Below are 17,044 nucleotides of genomic sequence, written 5' to 3' on the forward strand. Positions count from 1 at the left end.
TCTACATAAACATGACTTCGCCGTTGTGCCTCCTTTGACGTTGATCGTACAAATAATGCATCACCCCACCTCGTCTCGCCTCCCTTGACGTATAAAACCGACATGGTGGAAAGACCATAGCAAGCAAGCCCTTGACATACCATATCACATGACCCTCAACACCTGCACTCCCATCACACCATCACGAAATCGCGAAACCCCTTCGTCACTGTTATGACGACGGACGCGTAATTTCGCGTTCCAGCCCTAAACGCAGGAGATCGCGATTTGCGTAGGATCGAAGTGGCCTCGCCGCTAAGGTTTACCGTGCCTCTTCCTTCCTACTTTCCACATTAGTGCATGGAGCCTGTGCCGCCCCGGCCATCCTTCGGTATATGAGTAATCATGTCATGTACCTGCCGCGTATTTCTGTGCCGCAATTTGTGCGGCGTGGTACCTGGGTAGGTGACTAGTAGTGGTAGCGGCGCGGACGCGATGGATGCGATGGGGTGTTGGTGCGGGATCGTGTATTGTTTGTTGTTGTGCTGTGAAGGATTTCCACGGGCGAGTACGGGGGAGTTGGATTTTCGCACGGTTCGCTTGTGTTGGATTGTGTAGATGTGTGAGTTATGAAGGTGTGGCGTGGGTGTGTTTGAGGGCTGCACTTGTGTTGGGGAGTTTGGTAAGGGAGGAAGACGTGCATTTGAGTTATGGATGGTGCTATGGGTGGTTCGAAGGGTTTGCTGGGCTGGAGGTGTGTTAGGGCTTGTTGCTTGGGAAGACGTTTGCGTGAGGTGTTCGAAACATTGGACAAGATGTTCAATGTATCTATGACCGGTGTTTGGTAAAATGTGGACGGGGATGGGGACAGTGTAGGTGAGGTGTTGATATCCGCAAACCTTCCAAGGTTGTATTTAGCAAAGGTGAGCACTATAGCCAGTCTTCGGAGTAAGAGATCGATTCATAGTGAGTCTTCTTTGATGTGCGCCCGCCCGAGGTCCATCAGAGGAAAAGATAGTAATCGCTTGCCCATTTCCTCGCAGTATGACAAAGGAATGGACTTTTCAAGCACGATCTGGAGCTCCCCTGGGCCTTCCTACTGTATGATATCGATGTGCTGCGTAATACAGGATGTGTTGTGCTCTTGGAAACCTTGCGCCTCTTTTACTTCGAACATCTACCGAGACAGAGAGCATATCTCTGATATTTGAAGCTTATGTTGTCTGCGAATCGTGCACGACATGCGCGACCAGTCCTTTTATCTCGATATGCTTTCGCGGCTGGTAGTTTCCAGTCACATGGGTAGAACCAAGCATACGTGTAGCGAACTGGGGCGTATAAGTCTCGAAGGCCGGACAAATCATTTTGATGCTCGAATTTAGAGGAGTACATAGCCTAGAAGAGTCACTTCAAAAGCTGTGAAGCTCAATGACCGCATGAGAGAGCCCAGTCGATTCGCGTTGCGACATAACGGTACTTGTAGGATGTTTTGTTTCTCGGTAGACACATGTCTTGCAAAGACCTCGCGCGAGATGATTGACATCCAATACACTCAACTTGCATCGCTGTGGATGGGGAGGCTGGACGAGCGGGGCTGATTACATAAGCGCGCTACGGAGGCTCGGCGCCGAGGTTCAAGCTAAAATTTCTGTAGCTCAAAACCGTTCTCTACATCATCCTCATCACCAGCACCACATCGCGCTTTATGATGCGCGCGCTTTCATTCAAGCGCCTTGATCAATATTAACGCAGCCATCGCGTATGCTCTAGTTACCAGGTAAGCCTTTCCCAGCTTCGCGACTCCTGCAGAAGATTATCACATACGAACAATCCAAATCCTACAGCACCGTGAAGGACTACACAACTCTAGAATTACAATGATGCACTCAAGCGCAGCGGCACTATCAGAACATTCATTCCGAACAGCTGCTAACAAAGCTTCAGTGTCGCGATCCATATCGCGCTTGGCTTCTTCCTCTCTACTCAATCTCTTCAAAGGTAAGAATCCACCACTACTCCCATCCCCCTCCGCAGAGTGATGAAAACACGACACGGAAAGGCATTCCTCGACCTGAATATACAATGTCGACACCCTTGCTTTTAGTTTCAGCCTTGTCTGATCCTGCTCAATGCTATCGCATATTTGCAAAACTTCTTTGCGATCAACGTGCTAACATTGATCCTCGCAGGTACATACTCCCACACACGATCCCTTCCTCCCTCCCGAATACACCTGGCTTCCTGATGAAACCCTGATGCGTCGGGCGGACATAACGTATGCCTTGACCGGCATCCATCAAAAGCAGGCGTACAAACCTGTGGGTGTTCGGAAGAGGCTTTACTTGTTGATAACAGCATCTCTGATTGCCTCCACACACCACACACTGTGATGCTTCTTTGCGGACTGTTCAACTAACAGCCTCCGCAGGTATGGCACACTCTCTTCTCCAGCAGTCGGTCCATCATTATAATGATGATTATGATATTCACGCTGTGTGAGAGGCGGCGTTGTAACGAGCGTCCGTCTTACTGATCACGACAAACACAATCTGATTTAATGAGGTAAGTCTGGATCAAAGCCATCGATCCTGCGAACATTCGCTAACATGACGCAGGCTGATTCTTGATGGACTCGTACTTTTTCATCCCATCACGGATGTCACATGTCTCTGTGGACGTACGCTGACATCTCGACACCAGTGACCCTCTCACCCTCACATGTCTTTCATGCTGCATCTCTCGGTAAGTACAATCGCATCCCAACTCGCCCGCCACCCCTAGTATGATGAACAACATGATTCGCTGTGTTCTTTCTTAATCACATTGAAGATAATATCACCTTGGAGAACTGATCCCTACACCTTACATCTGTCGCTTTGTCTCCAATATGTGTTGGACTTGCTGGCTAACCATGGACAGTAAATCATCCCAGTTGGTCGATGTTGAGCAGCTTTGCGATGCTCGAGGTGTATATAGCCAATGCAATTGTTTATGAACCAGATTTGATTCCCTTCAACTTGACCGTGATGGCGCAATGTTTCAAATATGATGGTGTTGGAATGATGATCCTTGGATGAGTGCATAGATTCTAACGGCCCACGGTGACCGCTTTTCTCACCGCATACCATCCGGTGTACCTCAACATGTTCACTCGCCCGCACCCGCCAGCTCCCCGAGACCAGATTCCCTGTACCGGCATCTACCAGCATCGTGGGTCTTGGGTGCGTCTATGCAAACCACATTAGGTCTGGTTCGCAGTTAAACGCGCATGCGATACGCGACACCTGCATGAAATGGCGGTCAAGGGACAGGATGTCCGCTGTTGTCAAAATCGCTGCAAGAAAGAGCTTAGCTCTGCAGGTACCCACCTGTTGTTCTCCCTCTTCTCGCCGGTGTGAATTGCTTGCAGTAGTATCTGTTTATCTCCCGAGCAACCAAAGATTTTCGCACTTGTTCAGAGTTTGCGTTGGTGAAGCGGGGAAAAAGCTGAGGCCGGGTGGAGGTTGGGGTCGTCTCTATCAGCACTAGGTATCACTATCAGATGGGCGCACGGTTTGCTGGGTTTTCACGATGTCGACGATGTTGTCTCTGCTGCGAGCGAGGGAGATGGGGTGGTTGGATTTTTGAAGTAAGTCACGCGGGTGATGCATTGGAGAAAGCCTATTCTGGTGTTGGCGAAACAGTAGATTGCGTTGTCTCGTATTGTGCTGTCTCTATGCTGTGTTGTCTCGTCTTGTCTTATGAGAAAGAGGTTTAGTTTTGACGCTCTAGAGTATTGGTGTGAGATGACGTGGTGCGTGTAGTGTGGGGTGTGCATGTTTCTCGGTCTGTGGCGTCCTCGCATCGAGAGACACGACTAAGACGTGCATGTATTGATGAGGGGGGGGGGTGATGACAAAGTTTGATATGGGAGCTGAGGCAGAGGGTTGTTTGACTTTATTGGTGTTGTGCGCTGTACCTTCAGTCACGAGACCGCATGTGAATGTGATGAGAGCTACATAGCTTATGAGTTGTTCACGTTAGAGGGGAGATGAAGCAGGTGACGGTAGATCTACGGAACGGGCAGTATCTCATGCAGAGGATATGCACAGCTTTGCGGGGGATACATCGGTGGTTCTGCTGTACACAGGTCGTCGGTTGCTCAGCTCACGTAAACACTAGCTCGATGGACCGAGGGCCAAATTGCGATCGCAACAACGGTAGTTCACTCGCAGAAGATTTACATGTCCTGTGTCTGCTTCGGACCGAAGCCTTGCGGAGTCCGTGGAGCTGACGTTGGATGTCTCCGATGAGAGATGCCGATAGGCAACGTTCGGAGAGCGGGGAGACAGTGGTGATCCGTACACTGCAGAGACCCTGAGATGGCGAGATTGATAAAATCGGCGATTATATGGGCAACAAGAGGCTCGTTGGCCGGCTGAACTCTGGGATTCGCCGAAAGCTGGCATCGTCAGCTGAGCGCGCTGCTGATGTACAGGACGGTAGCTGAGATGTTGCGAAACGTGAGTGGCTGTTTCAACGCAATGAAATCAATAAAGACAAATATGACTGCGCAACCTGACTTCAAGGTCCAGTACCACCTATGTCGTCGTGCAGCAACCAGCGCCACAGCATGAAGCAACGACAGATTGTTCTATCGTAATGGGGAGAACGGTTGGCTCGAGGCTCAGCTACCGTTGCGCTAGCACGTTTCTTCTCCAACGTCTGTCTCCTTACTTCTTCCGAGACAAAGATGCTTTTGACAAGAGGCATGGCAGCTGAAACAAAGCAAGTGTGCCGCGATCGAGCGATGCCATCTCTCTCCTGTGTCAGCGCCCGTCGTTTTGGCCAAGTCGGCGTTGCAGAACGGCCCCAGGAACCAGGTCGTTCAGGTCGGGTGCGCAAGGAGAACCGGTTTTCACAGAGGAGCACAATAGCACGACGTTGTTCACGGGTGACGCAAACGGACACGGGCTGCCCTGAGGTAGGATGCCTCCTATGTTCGTGCCGTGTCGCGTGGGTCTTTGACGTCCCGGCTGTTGTTGCAGGTGGGTGGTGCTCGGGAAGGCTGATAACGATGAGCGTTGCAGAGCCTACCGATGCGGAATGGGGGACGAATGCGGTGTTCAGACTGATGACATTTCGGTATGCGCACCGGATAGGGTACGGAGTATGACTTGCAGTGCACCGTACTCGTCTCTGGTGTAAGCTTGTTGGGCTACTGGGGATGGGTGCACGATTGGCTGGGTATTGGGATTTCACAACTGCCTGAATGCGCACTCATAACACGGAGGTTGCCAGATGACATGGCCAGCTATTGTTGGCCTGGTGATACTGCCGCGCACAAGAATTATGGGAGTTTGAATAGAGAAAAAGATGGTCGTCAATAAAGCGTGCTAGTCAGACTTGGTCGCACGTCTCTGAGGTGATGGGCGATCGAGGTGAAAATTCGGAATAGGAGAGCTCGTGTCGGAGATTCTGTGCCCATCTGGCATCAGGCAGCATTCAGGGTGGGCCGGCAATCTACTCGGATAGCCTGTGACATGATCTCAACACGGGAGAAAGATTCTGGAAGAATGAGGGCCCCGTCGTAAATCTTGATGTTCCCTGGGCCCAACAGCTCGCCCAGCCAAAGACGAAACCATCGTCGAGTGCGCATGGACTGCAGTTCTTGGGTGACATTCAGGGTCCGTCGCTGATAGCGCAGGGACTGACAGGATGAACGACGGAATTGCGCGCGTCGGGAGGGAGCGGCCAGCTTGCGGTGGCCGTCGAAAGTCTGCTTAACTCGTGCAAACTCTCTCGAGGCTCGAATGAGGCGCGGTCTATTGATGGGCAAAAGCAACTTTGCCGCACCTCCGCAAAGGTTCCCGCGCAGAATAGAGTTGGGCCTTGCGCTCGCTGCCGTTTGGTCGATCACAGGAGGTTACACGACGCGTCGGGCACTCCACAACGCGCCGCGCCCTGCATCGTTCTTGAAGACGCTTGAGATCATACTTTATCGATGATGCCATGTGACGCAGCCGCTCAACATCCTGTCTCTGTTCCCATGTTTGGCAGCCGCGTCCATCGCTGTGGAGGAGCAAATCGCGAGCGCATCAAGGACGGTCCTTTCACTACGCTACTGACTCGAGCAGGGGATGAGCCTGACGGTCTATCTCGCCGTCGTTGTTCCGTGGTGCCGCGGGAGGCTAGAGGCACGCCTCGACAGCGAAACCACGTTGACGGGTGCCCACGGCGGACTCTGCCAATGGCGGCACGCGCTAAGCCCCTGACGGCCAATGGAATAAGGCTGCATGACGGCCATCCAGGAACCTGCCACAAATCAGGAACCGGCGCCGGAGCGAGGATGAAAGGGGTGGAAACGTGGGCCGCAGCGAAATGACAGCTTGATGCTTGCTTGTGCCTGTGACGTTCCTGACGCTCCCTTGGGATCGAGGGCTGGTTGCAGGAGGGCTGCCGGCACCCAGGGGGCAGCAGCGCAAGGCAGGCGGCGCGAGGGCAGGCAGAGCGCTGCTACTTGAGCGCGTGTATTTTGAGGGTGGCTTTGCGGTGAGGGGCGCGTGTGCGCTGTACAGACGTGAGGCTATGTCTCGCGCGGTGAATTAGTCGTGGCCGTACATAAGACGCGTGCATGGCTAATGCACATGTATGCGCGCAGGACCAAAATGGCACTGTCTGCACGTCACGTCACGTGGGGGGCATAAAGGCAGAATGGCAGCAAAAGTCAGCGCAGGGGGCCCAATGAAGGGCGCCGACAAAAAACATCTTGCAACAAATTCGTGCCATGGGCTGCCCGACAGTTGGGCGCTAACCGCTCCGGGCAGCCGAACGCTCCTTCCTGCTAAGCTTGGAACCACCTTCGCGCCGTCCTTCACCACTCGCCCCGAGCCTTGACTGTCAGCCCCCGGTGCTCATTTCGCGCCTATTCACTCCACCCCCCAGCGCCACACTCGCATCTCCCCCAAAAACAATCGCGTCGCCATGCTTCCTGCGCTGACCGCTCTGCACCTGCTCTCGCCTCCCCCACCACGTCTTGTCGCTGCGCATCGTGTTTCGCCCACGCGCTGCTAACTAAGCCGTCTTTGCCTCTCTCCGCCCAGCACCCGCCTCGCTGCCAACGCACGCAGCAGCGACCGCTCTCACCATAGCAACAGGCCGACTGCTGGCCCTCTGACCGCGCTTGTCCCGTCTGGGCCGCCCGATCTTCATTGTTACGACTCACAACGCTCCCCGAGCGCCGCTTCCACTCTAATCTCTTGGGCTAGCCCGCCGACTCGTGCAAAGACCCAGTACCGCACCCCTTGCTGTCTCTCATTACACGCGCCGTCCATCAATCACAGCACCCTCCTAAAGCCGGCGTGTTTTCGTTCGTGTGGCTCTGACCTCCATCACATCTCGCTCCCGCTAGATCGCTCCGTCTTCTACTCACCAAGCCGCATCACTGGACCTGGCCAGCTTTCACCATCTTCGACCACCATTCGGAAGTCCACATCCCTACTCCCCCGAGCGCACAGGCACGCTCAAATCTCCCAGCCCGATCATTAAGCCACCTGCGCTATGGTCACAGAGTCATTCCTCTTTCAACCTCACTAGAACATCCTAACCTGCGGAATACTACCCGTCTACCGTGGTCCTGGGCTTGACTCCACACGCCCTCCCAACCGTCGTCTCTCATTTTCTCGACATTCCCGCACCTGCATCAACCTGGACCCTTACTACACGCTCCTATCGCATCTCAAACCCTCGATACGCACTGAACTCCCCCTCCCCCTCCGCTCTCAACTACACCTCCCCTGACGTCTACCTACCACTACCACCTTCTGCAACGCGAATCTTCACATGAGATGAACTAAAGGACCCTCGAGAATCGAGCATCATCGCCCAAGGACTTCATCATTGGTAAGCCTCATCACTGCATCATCATTACGCCTCCTCTAACCTCCACAGTCCTTCCCATTGGGAGCATCTGCTATAACAGATCTTCAACTCAAAAGGGTACATTCACATCAATATGCATCCAGAATCACAAGCACAGCCACATGGCTGGGCCTCTCTTGAGGAGAGGTATGAGGTGATGAAGGAGATTGGCGACGGCAGCTTCGGCAGCGTCGCGCTCGCACGCGTTCGAACTGCGGGATCTCACATTGCTCGTCGTGGTACTCTGGTACGTACAACGTTCCACAGGAGCTAAGATATCGAGTCAACTGACGCGTCATAGGTCGCGATCAAGACCATGAAGAAGACGTTTGACTCATTCTCGAGCTGTCTTGAGCTGCGAGAGGTCATCTTCCTACGGTCGCTACCACCGCATCCTCATCTGGTACCGGCTCTGGACATCTTCCTGGACCCCTACAGCCGAAGGCTTCACATTGCCATGGAGTTCATGGACGGCAACCTGTATCAACTCATGAAGGCCCGGGACCACAAGCCAATGGACGCGCACAGTGTAAAGAGCATCCTCTTCCAGATAATGTCCGGACTGGAGCACATCCACGACCGCGAGTTCTTCCACCGCGACATCAAGCCAGAGAACATTCTCGTCTCGACATCGCAACAGAACGACACATCGCATCCCTTCCGCCGCTACTCAGCAATGATGACCCCTCCTTCGACACCCCCAGCCTACACAATCAAGATTGCCGACTTTGGTCTTGCCAGAGAGACCCACTCCAAGCTCCCCTACACCACGTACGTTTCGACCCGATGGTACCGCGCCCCGGAAGTGCTCCTACGTGCCGGTCAATACTCAGCGCCAGTCGACATTTGGGCAGTTGGTGCCATGGCTGTCGAGATTGCAACATTGAAGCCCCTCTTCCCTGGTGGAAACGAGGTTGACCAGGTCTGGAGGGTGTGCGAAATCATGGGCAGCCCCGGAGGTTGGGTCAACAAGCACGGCCAACGCGTCGGTGGTGGTGAGTGGAAAGACGGTGTCCGGTTAGCACAGAAGCTGGGCTTCTCATTCCCCAAGGTAAGTCACGCGGAAACCATGATCTCCATCTCCAGCTAACGGTCATGTAGATGGCCCCTCACTCGATAGACACCATCCTGCCATCGCCACAATGGCCTGCCAGCTTGGCACAGTTCGTCACATGGTGCCTGCTTTGGGATCCCCGTGCCAGGCCTACTTCCCGACAAGCACTCGACCACGAGTACTTCCAAGACGCCGTAGACCCTCTACGGCTGAAGTCCTCATCTTCTAGGTTATTGGGTCGCAAAGGATCCGAACTCTCCGGCAACAACTCCCCAGACGCATCGCCCAAGCTCACATCGAAGACCTCATCATGGCTCCGTCGATCATTGGTCGCACGTGAGAGCGCACCAGCAGTCCCGCAACACACCACACAGCAGCCGTTATCACCTCGACCATCTCCAGCCCAGGCCAACTCTGGCGATGTGAGTGGGTCGACCAAGCAGCGTCCTGCTGCTACTAAGCGAGCTACGTGGACGAATGGGACTTCGAACAACGGAGCTCCCATACCCATTCTACCCTCCATCAAGCCGATCTCACCATTATCGGCGGAAGTCACTGCGCAAGCCAATGTACGTGCTACCAATGGAGAGCAAGCTGCCGGCAAGATTGGACGACAACTTTCTCACGCATCACATGGCAACCACTACGCAGACGTGCATCGACAAGAAGCCGAAAGAGCATTGAACGGTCAATCAGAAGTCACTTCACCCTCAAACGGACAGAAGGAAGGTTTCTTCTCACACCTGCGGAAGCGTGCTCGACGCCTCTCTGGCCGCTACCAGACCCCTATGTCGCCGAACTCTGACGATATAGAGGCCAACGCTGGATGTGCACCATGGGCTGCTACTAGCGCCCGGCAATCATTGGTGATGGACCAGTCACAAGGCGCAGCGTCCGGTTCTACTTCAGACTTCTCTGAGCTAGACAAGGCATTGCAACATGTCAGGGACAGTGTTGAAGCGCACTCCCAACAGACTGCCTCAACGAAGAGCTCGCGTGTTGCAACTAACCCTATGCTCAAACGCCACCACTCAGTGCCCCACGGTCCCGAGCCCCGGAACTCTGAGAACGCACCCAATGCACCGATCTCCAGCAGGACGCGACGCGCGATGCAGAACAAATCGAACCCATCAAATAGGTACGAGACGCCTAACGAGGAAGAGGAACTGCTTAGCGAAGTTCTTGCATCCGCCACAAAGGCTGCAAAGAAGCTGGACAACCCGAAACCTCAAGGACCACGTGGTCCTGCGGCATCCTACCTGACACCGTCGCCATCAGCGAACCGTAACAGCGTGGGTTTCGGACAGTCTGACTACATGACACCAAGCAAGCCTATGGACATCTCTCAACATCAGAGCAAGAACGAGCAGCCTGTTTCCAAGTGGCCCACACCACCCGATGACGGCTCAGACTGGGCTTCAAGTGTGGCTGCCAGCCTCATGGCAGCACAGACCCGACACCGATGATATCCAACATCGCGGGACCCATACTTCTTTTCGCCTTGCCTTCGTTGCATGCTCTTGCATCCATATAATTGTAATTTGGGTCACCGCACCCGCTCTTTGTCGCTCCCTATACGACCGTACGACATTGAGCTCTCCCGTCTGGAACGGTGCACGATTACAGAAAGATAGACACAGACGCGACGCGCTGCAAAGCCCTCAAAAGCAAAGCGCACTTCCTGGGACGGTGTTACTGGCGTCATAACACATCATCGTCCTTTTGCGCAACCACCATCGTTTATCATCTCACAACGTTAACGTTGTCGTTTTCCAATATCACCTCCACATTCGCTCTGTACCACCACCACATTTTCTTTTTTTCAATCATCATCTCGGGCGGCATTATACATCATACTTGTGGCGGATCGACGCGAGATTGTCGTCTGTTCATTTCGTGGGAAATTGTCGATACCTTGTCATCAAGTTACTTGGGTGTTACTGCAGGGATTGTCCGTGTTTGGGAAAACCCAGTGTACACCTTGCTTCTGTTTCAGATTCTCTTTGGCGCGCCTTGTTGGCGCTATCCCGTACTATACTAGACCGAGCTTTTTCCTTTATGTGCTTCATTTCATCGGCGGATACCCCCCAATTTGAGCATTTGGCGACTACATCATACCGTCAGCTACTATCTCCTCTACTATATATCCTTGTTGGTTAAAAGGGAAGGCTGGGGTGAAGGAAGGGAGGCAAACCATGTTTTCTTGGGATAAACTTGGTAACAACATGGGAGGTGGGTAGAATAGTTTTTGAGCGATCAACTGGCCCTGTTTCAACTCTTCTCTTTGCGTCCCGTTTTCTACTTGCATTCTCCTTGCGTACTCTCATCTCACTATCTTGACTTTTCTAGCGATTCCTCACACAACCCGTTGTAATATGTAATAGGACATATAGCCCAGGATGGCTAGTCATTGTACGTTTCTTGCCTCGCGTCTACCCACGCACAAGGCTCATGGGAAGGAGTTCGATACCACCTGGCTTGTTTTTTCTCCATCTACCATCAACAAAGCGATTGCGGCGGTGCCGAACGCGCATCTCCTATGTACTATTAGTTAGCCATCTCCCTACCATCAATGAAAGCTGCTCGCTTGCCTGCCTCCGCCGCGGCACCAGACTGCAAAAACACCACACTACGTCTCCGCTCTCCCATCTCCATGCCTGACCCTGTGAAATCAATCTACCAGCCTCGGGCCAGCCTTGACGATTGCGTGATCCGCTCCACAGGACACGCAACGCCACTGCGTCACTCGCCTACTCAACCACACCTCGACTAGCCAACGCATCACTCCCGCCACTGCCATGAACCCTTCTTGCGTTCACGACCAAGTGCACTAGCCACGTCTTCACGTACTTACAAGCATCTTCCCTAATCAGATCTTTCCCTCGCCTCCGAAAGATCTCCATCGGTCCTACTCGTGATCTTCAGCGTGCATCTGTATGGCAGTCATTCCTTACTTGGTCCTCACAGCATCTTCCCAGATAGAAAGCTGGATACATGGTACTGGAGTGTACAGCGGTGTCCTCGTCCACCACGGTGAAGTCGGCAGGCATACGCTGACAGTCAGCCGCAGCGTCGACCAAGTCCATAAACCTGGTGATCTTCGTCTACACACATCATCATCTCTCCTGCTACTACACCCAAAGCACAACAGCCCATTTCCACCACTCTATCTCCGCCTACCCAAACCGAGGTGTCTCAACAAAGCGGAAACGGAAGGTAACACGGCAAGGTGCGGCGGGGACGGCCCGTCGCATATGCAGGTCTGTGTACACATGCAGCCAGCCACCAGCCACTACCACTACCACAACGGAAAAGGAGATGGTATGACGTCGATTGTCGCGATTGAGATTGCGGTCGCGATTGCGATCACGAGGACGATTCAGCATGTTCAAGTGAAACTCTTTTTGCTTTTTGAGGGAGGGGCAGAGTTTGGTACGCATTAAAGGGGGGATATTGGGGTGGGATAAAAAGTAAGTATGGTTTATCTAGCTCGCGAGCGAGCGCGAGCGCGAGCGTCGTAGTGTTAGTTCAACACGGAAGAACTTCCCGGTGATGACTGATCTTGCGTTGTTTCATGTGGTGCTACATCGAGTTGATTGCAATCAATGGTCGAATCTATTGATTCTAGGATAGACTTTCCAAGTCTCTATAGAAATGATGCCGCATCGCCGTTACAGTATTCCCCATGTCTAAGAAACGCCATGCAATGCTCCTTCTTATATCTAATGCCGTCGTTTTTTCGTAAACATGGCTTTACCATCCGCCACCGGCGGTAACAGCCAGCCCAGCAACACGTTCCATGTCACTCGGCTTCTTCTTGCCAACATCGCTTTCGACCTTGATGTACGAAGTGTATATCAACTTCTGCTGATCGACGCCCGTGATATCAGCCCAATGTGCCATGAGCTGCTTCATGCGTGAACTCGATATTCCATCAACGATATCTTGGTCAGGAGAGTTTCCGTTCATCTCCCCATCTGCTTTCTCGTCTTCCGAGTCTGTGCCCGAGAAGTAGGCTTCGTCCACCTTTGCCAGCCACTCTTTCTGCTCCTTTGGGCCTGGCTTGGGCGCGGGCGCATCTTCATTCGCCTCTTGAATCCCTTCGTAGACGCGCACTTCTTCCACTTCCTGAACCTTGACTTGACCACCGCCGTTTGTGCATCCACCGGGACAAGCCATGACCTCCACGTACGCATAGTCCTTGACACCCTCACCCGCAGCAGCAACTGCACCACCTGGTCTCCTGCTAACACCCGTTTTGCCGCCCGGTAATCTACTGGCTTTTGCTGGCTTCAGTCGCCGTACTAAGTTCTGAATGTTTCTGAAACCATAGAATCGTGCTGCTTTAATAATCGTTTCTGAGCCACGAACTACTGAGTATTCCACTACATCAGCATTACGCCCTCGGACTGTTGATATTGTAGATCCCGGATTTTGAGCTTGGTAGGTTTGCAGTATGTGGTGTAGATATCCGCCAGATGGGCCAGCGGCTGCGCTTTGGTTCTTCCGGCGCGAAGGAGGGAATAGGAATGCATCTAGCTTTGGGTCTGGGAACGGCGTTCGGTCGCTAGATGGAAGTGGTGTACGAGGAAGGGAAGCGAAATTGATGCCACGGGCTGCTGCGAGATGTAAGAGTTCGCGAGCTGTGATTACGCAGTCGGTGTCGCGGATCTTTTCCTGCGACTGGTCATAGCTAGGTAGCCATGCAGCTGATGTTAGCTCTCCACGGCTAGCTTCAAGCTTCTTATCGAAGCATGGCATGATGGCGAGGTGCCATATCTGAGATGGCGACACGTTATAACGCTCGCTAAGAACCGACTTGATCAAAGTGCCGGTAAGAGCTTGTGGCGACTTGAGTCGCGAGAGATGCGGGAGAACGTATGGATGTGTCTTCTCTGCGTAGCATATCCATCCTGGGCAGGCAGATGTGAGTATAGGAGCTTTTGGAGTCGTATCGATTGAGCCCTCGGATCCGGGCTTTGGTGTAATCTTAGATGCTTCGGGAGAGAGTGCATTTGTGACCTCGTCTGCTGCGGCAACGAGACAGGCTTCGCGCATCGCGTTGGTGTCGATAATCCACATGAAATCGCTTCCTTGATGGCCACCAGACCTCAGACCTAAAGGTCCACTAAGAAGCTGTGCGATCATGTTTCCAGCCTCTACCTCGGAAATGTTGAAGACAGCTGCCAGACTTGCGCGCGACTGTGGTGAGACGCTTGCGACGAATAGCTTTCCTTCAGCATTTTGCCCATTCATGTCTTTCTCTGTCCCATTGCTCACATGTCCATTCGTATGTCCATTCGTCCCATTGTGCGCCAGCCACGGTGCGCGTAACGACGGGTGGGTATCAAGCGTTGTGAGGACCTCGGTATGCGATTGCAGCGAAACCAATACGGCTTCCGCACTTGTCACACATCCTGAACAGGCGAGACAATCGGTAAGCGATATCGAGGCGGGTGGCGGCGGTTCTGAGGCGGCGGCTTTCTCTTCAGTTGTGACTTCGTATGGGTTCTAGCATCATTGTTAGAGTGCGCCCGCGCATGACGCAATGCGATAACCTGACATACCGAGTTGTCTGCCTGTTGTACAGGGAGCGTCTCTATAGGTTTTATGCACGCGACACCCGGTGATATGAAGTCGTTGAGGTCGTCTGCTGAAAGAATGGCGCTCATGTTGCGCCGTGTTCTAGTGGGGGAGGGGTGGCAAGCGGTATTGCGATGAGAGTAAAAACGACCGCAGAGACAGCAAACACCACACTATGCAGGCAAAATTTTGAGGACTGAGTGGAGGAAGAACGAAGAGCGCGATACAATTAAGAAAGTCCAAAACTCACGCCGCCCCGATGTCGCGGAGAAAGCAGTCACGCAACGCGCTGGCCTATCGATAGGCTCGCATTTCCAAAAGATTCCGAGATTACAAACCTCCGCGGCGAGTCGCCGCCACACTACCTAGGTATCCACATCTTTTGCATGCCCGCCGTCACTTCTCACGTGCTTACACATGCCAATGTCGAGTACAGCAGGAACATATATCCACACTTGGCTACATTAGCTGCCGCAATATACTCGCTCACGGAGTATAGGAGCATACAGCATGCGGGGCGCATGCTGTTCGGCAGATCGATTTAGCCTGGCAAGCCGCGCATCGAATGGTCGGAAGGAAGGCAACAAACTTGGAAATGACCAACATGAATATAGTATTTCGCTTTACTCCTGACCATGCCGTGCCACGGGAGTCTGACTTGCTCACCATGTTTTCTTTCCTCACACCTCTGCAGTGTTGCTCCTGCGTACCGCCCGCATGCGACGCATTTCCATTGATACCCTGGGACTGATGTCTTCCAAGAGCGGCACGAGGTTTGAGGTCGCAAGGAAAAGGAGTGGGTGGATGTCAGCGCCTAGACTGCTGACGACATGTGTCTTCTTCAGTGTCTTGTGGTTGTGGTTCAACATAGGGACAAGTGAAGCCCTGATACCAGAGGATTCGTCCGCCTATGTACAGGACGAGAGCTTAAGAGACATACTGAACATAACTCTAGGAGTACAGCCTATTAGCTTCCCACGTTCTGCTATACACTAACACACCCAAGTTTGAGAAGATTCTCGTCCTCAACCTGCCCTTCCGGACCGATCGTCGCGATGCAATGAGTCTTTCAGCAGCAGTTTCCAACATCAAGCTCGAGTTCGTCGAAGGCGTAACAGGGGAGAGTATCAACAACAAGGCATATCCTCTACCAGAAGAGAACAGAAAGCTTTCAGCAGGTATCCGAGGAAGTTGGAGAACACACATGAACGCCCTACAACAGTACACATTCTCCACCCTTGACCAGGAGACATCATCGACCTAACAACATTCAGAGTAGTCAATCAAAACCTTACTACGGCCCTCATCCTAGAAGATGACGTAGACTGGGACATCCGCGTCCGCCAAACCCTACAACGCTTCGCCCTCGCCTCCCGCTTCCTATCCTCAAACCACACGTCCATCCCCCTCTCCAAACTGCAAGCCCGCCGAAACACCGAAACAACACACACCGCCCTCCAAATCATCGACACAACCAACCTCGCCAAAAAGCTCATCTCCCTCCCTCTATCATCCCTCCCACGCCAATCCCACCTTACCCACACCTCATCACCACCATCACCCTACGGCGACCCCACAAAATGGGACATACTCTGGCTCGGCCACTGCGGAACCGGCATGCCACGTGCAGCCCCCGGTCAGCACTCCCAAGTCTACGACCACGCAGTCCACCGCACGATAACCCTAACGCACACCAACGACGCCACGGTACCCTCACCCCAGCACCTAAAAGCCCATCCTTTCCAAGGCGAACTAGACGCCCTAGCCACCGCTTTCCCACCACACACACGCATCTACCACCGCGCCACAGGCGGCACCCTCTGTACAGTCGGATACGCCGTCTCGCAACGCGGCGCCCGGCGCTTGTTGCATCAATTTGGGGTGGCGGGTTGGAACGGGATTTTCGACAGTGAGCTTGGGCGGTGGTGTGCTGGGAACGATCCGGATATGGGGCGGCAGGCTCAGCACGCTTCTGGCAGTGCTAGGGGAGGTGGCGGCGTGGGTGTGAAGGGGGATGAGAGGGTTTGTCTAACGACTCAACCACCGGTTTTCGCACACCATCATCCGAGTGGTGGGGAGAGTGATATTGGTGGTTTGGGAGGCGGGTTTGCGAAGGGGGTTGAGACGAAGTATTTGAGGTATAGTGTTAGGATGAATTTGGGGGCGTTGGTTGGGAGGACGGGAGGGGAGGTTGGGGCGGAGGGATTGGTGGATCAGTGGCCTGATGGGGGAGAATGAGGGTATGGATAGGAGGCCGGTCTTGTGTATAGGCATGAAAGCGGGCCAGGCAGGGACGATTGAGTGAAGTGTCATGAGTAGTGGTTATTCTTCAACTTCTCTGCCCTAGCTATTGAGATCCACCTACTGTGGCTTTTCTTTCGCTCTTTAGATCACCTCTTCCTCCTCCTCCTCCTTCTCCAATCAATGCACGAATCCTTTCCCAAAGACAAAACTTCCCGGTACCCGCCGAGGCGTTCTTCCTTTCTCCCTCCAACCTGATGATTAAAATAGGAACGAACGACTCGAAGG

The 17,044-nt window shown here is 53.3% G+C and overlaps 3 protein-coding genes across 3 annotated transcripts; 2 read left to right on the forward strand and 1 right to left on the reverse strand.

The window, feature by feature from the left end:
• Positions 1-7,972: 7,972 nt before the first annotated feature.
• J4E78_005317 (uncharacterized protein) lies at positions 7,973-10,398 on the forward strand (the record flags this gene model as incomplete). Its single annotated transcript, XM_049365938.1, has 3 exons — positions 7,973-8,125; positions 8,180-8,929; positions 8,980-10,398. 3 exons carry the CDS (start codon positions 7,973-7,975, stop codon positions 10,396-10,398), a joined length of 2,322 nt encoding a protein of 773 aa, XP_049222653.1.
• Positions 10,399-12,685: 2,287 nt separating this feature from the next.
• NAR1 (Cytosolic Fe-S cluster assembly factor nar1) lies at positions 12,686-14,604 on the reverse strand (the record flags this gene model as incomplete). The annotated part of the gene is made up of 2 exons (XM_049365939.1): positions 12,686-14,443; positions 14,500-14,604. The coding sequence occupies 2 exons, from the start codon at positions 14,602-14,604 to the stop codon at positions 12,686-12,688; spliced, it is 1,863 nt and encodes a 620-aa protein (XP_049222654.1).
• A 628-nt stretch (positions 14,605-15,232) lies between these two features.
• Positions 15,233-16,271, forward strand: J4E78_005319 (uncharacterized protein; the record flags this gene model as incomplete). The annotated part of the gene is made up of 4 exons (XM_049365940.1): positions 15,233-15,472; positions 15,522-15,693; positions 15,762-16,222; positions 16,248-16,271. 4 exons carry the CDS (start codon positions 15,233-15,235, stop codon positions 16,269-16,271), a joined length of 897 nt encoding a protein of 298 aa, XP_049222655.1.
• Between the last annotated feature and the right edge of the window lie 773 nt (positions 16,272-17,044).

This window comes from Alternaria triticimaculans (genome assembly GCF_023758025.1).
Source record: "Alternaria triticimaculans strain BMP 0046 chromosome Unknown scaffold_6, whole genome shotgun sequence".
In the NCBI taxonomy this organism is placed as follows: domain Eukaryota; kingdom Fungi; phylum Ascomycota; class Dothideomycetes; order Pleosporales; family Pleosporaceae; genus Alternaria; species Alternaria triticimaculans.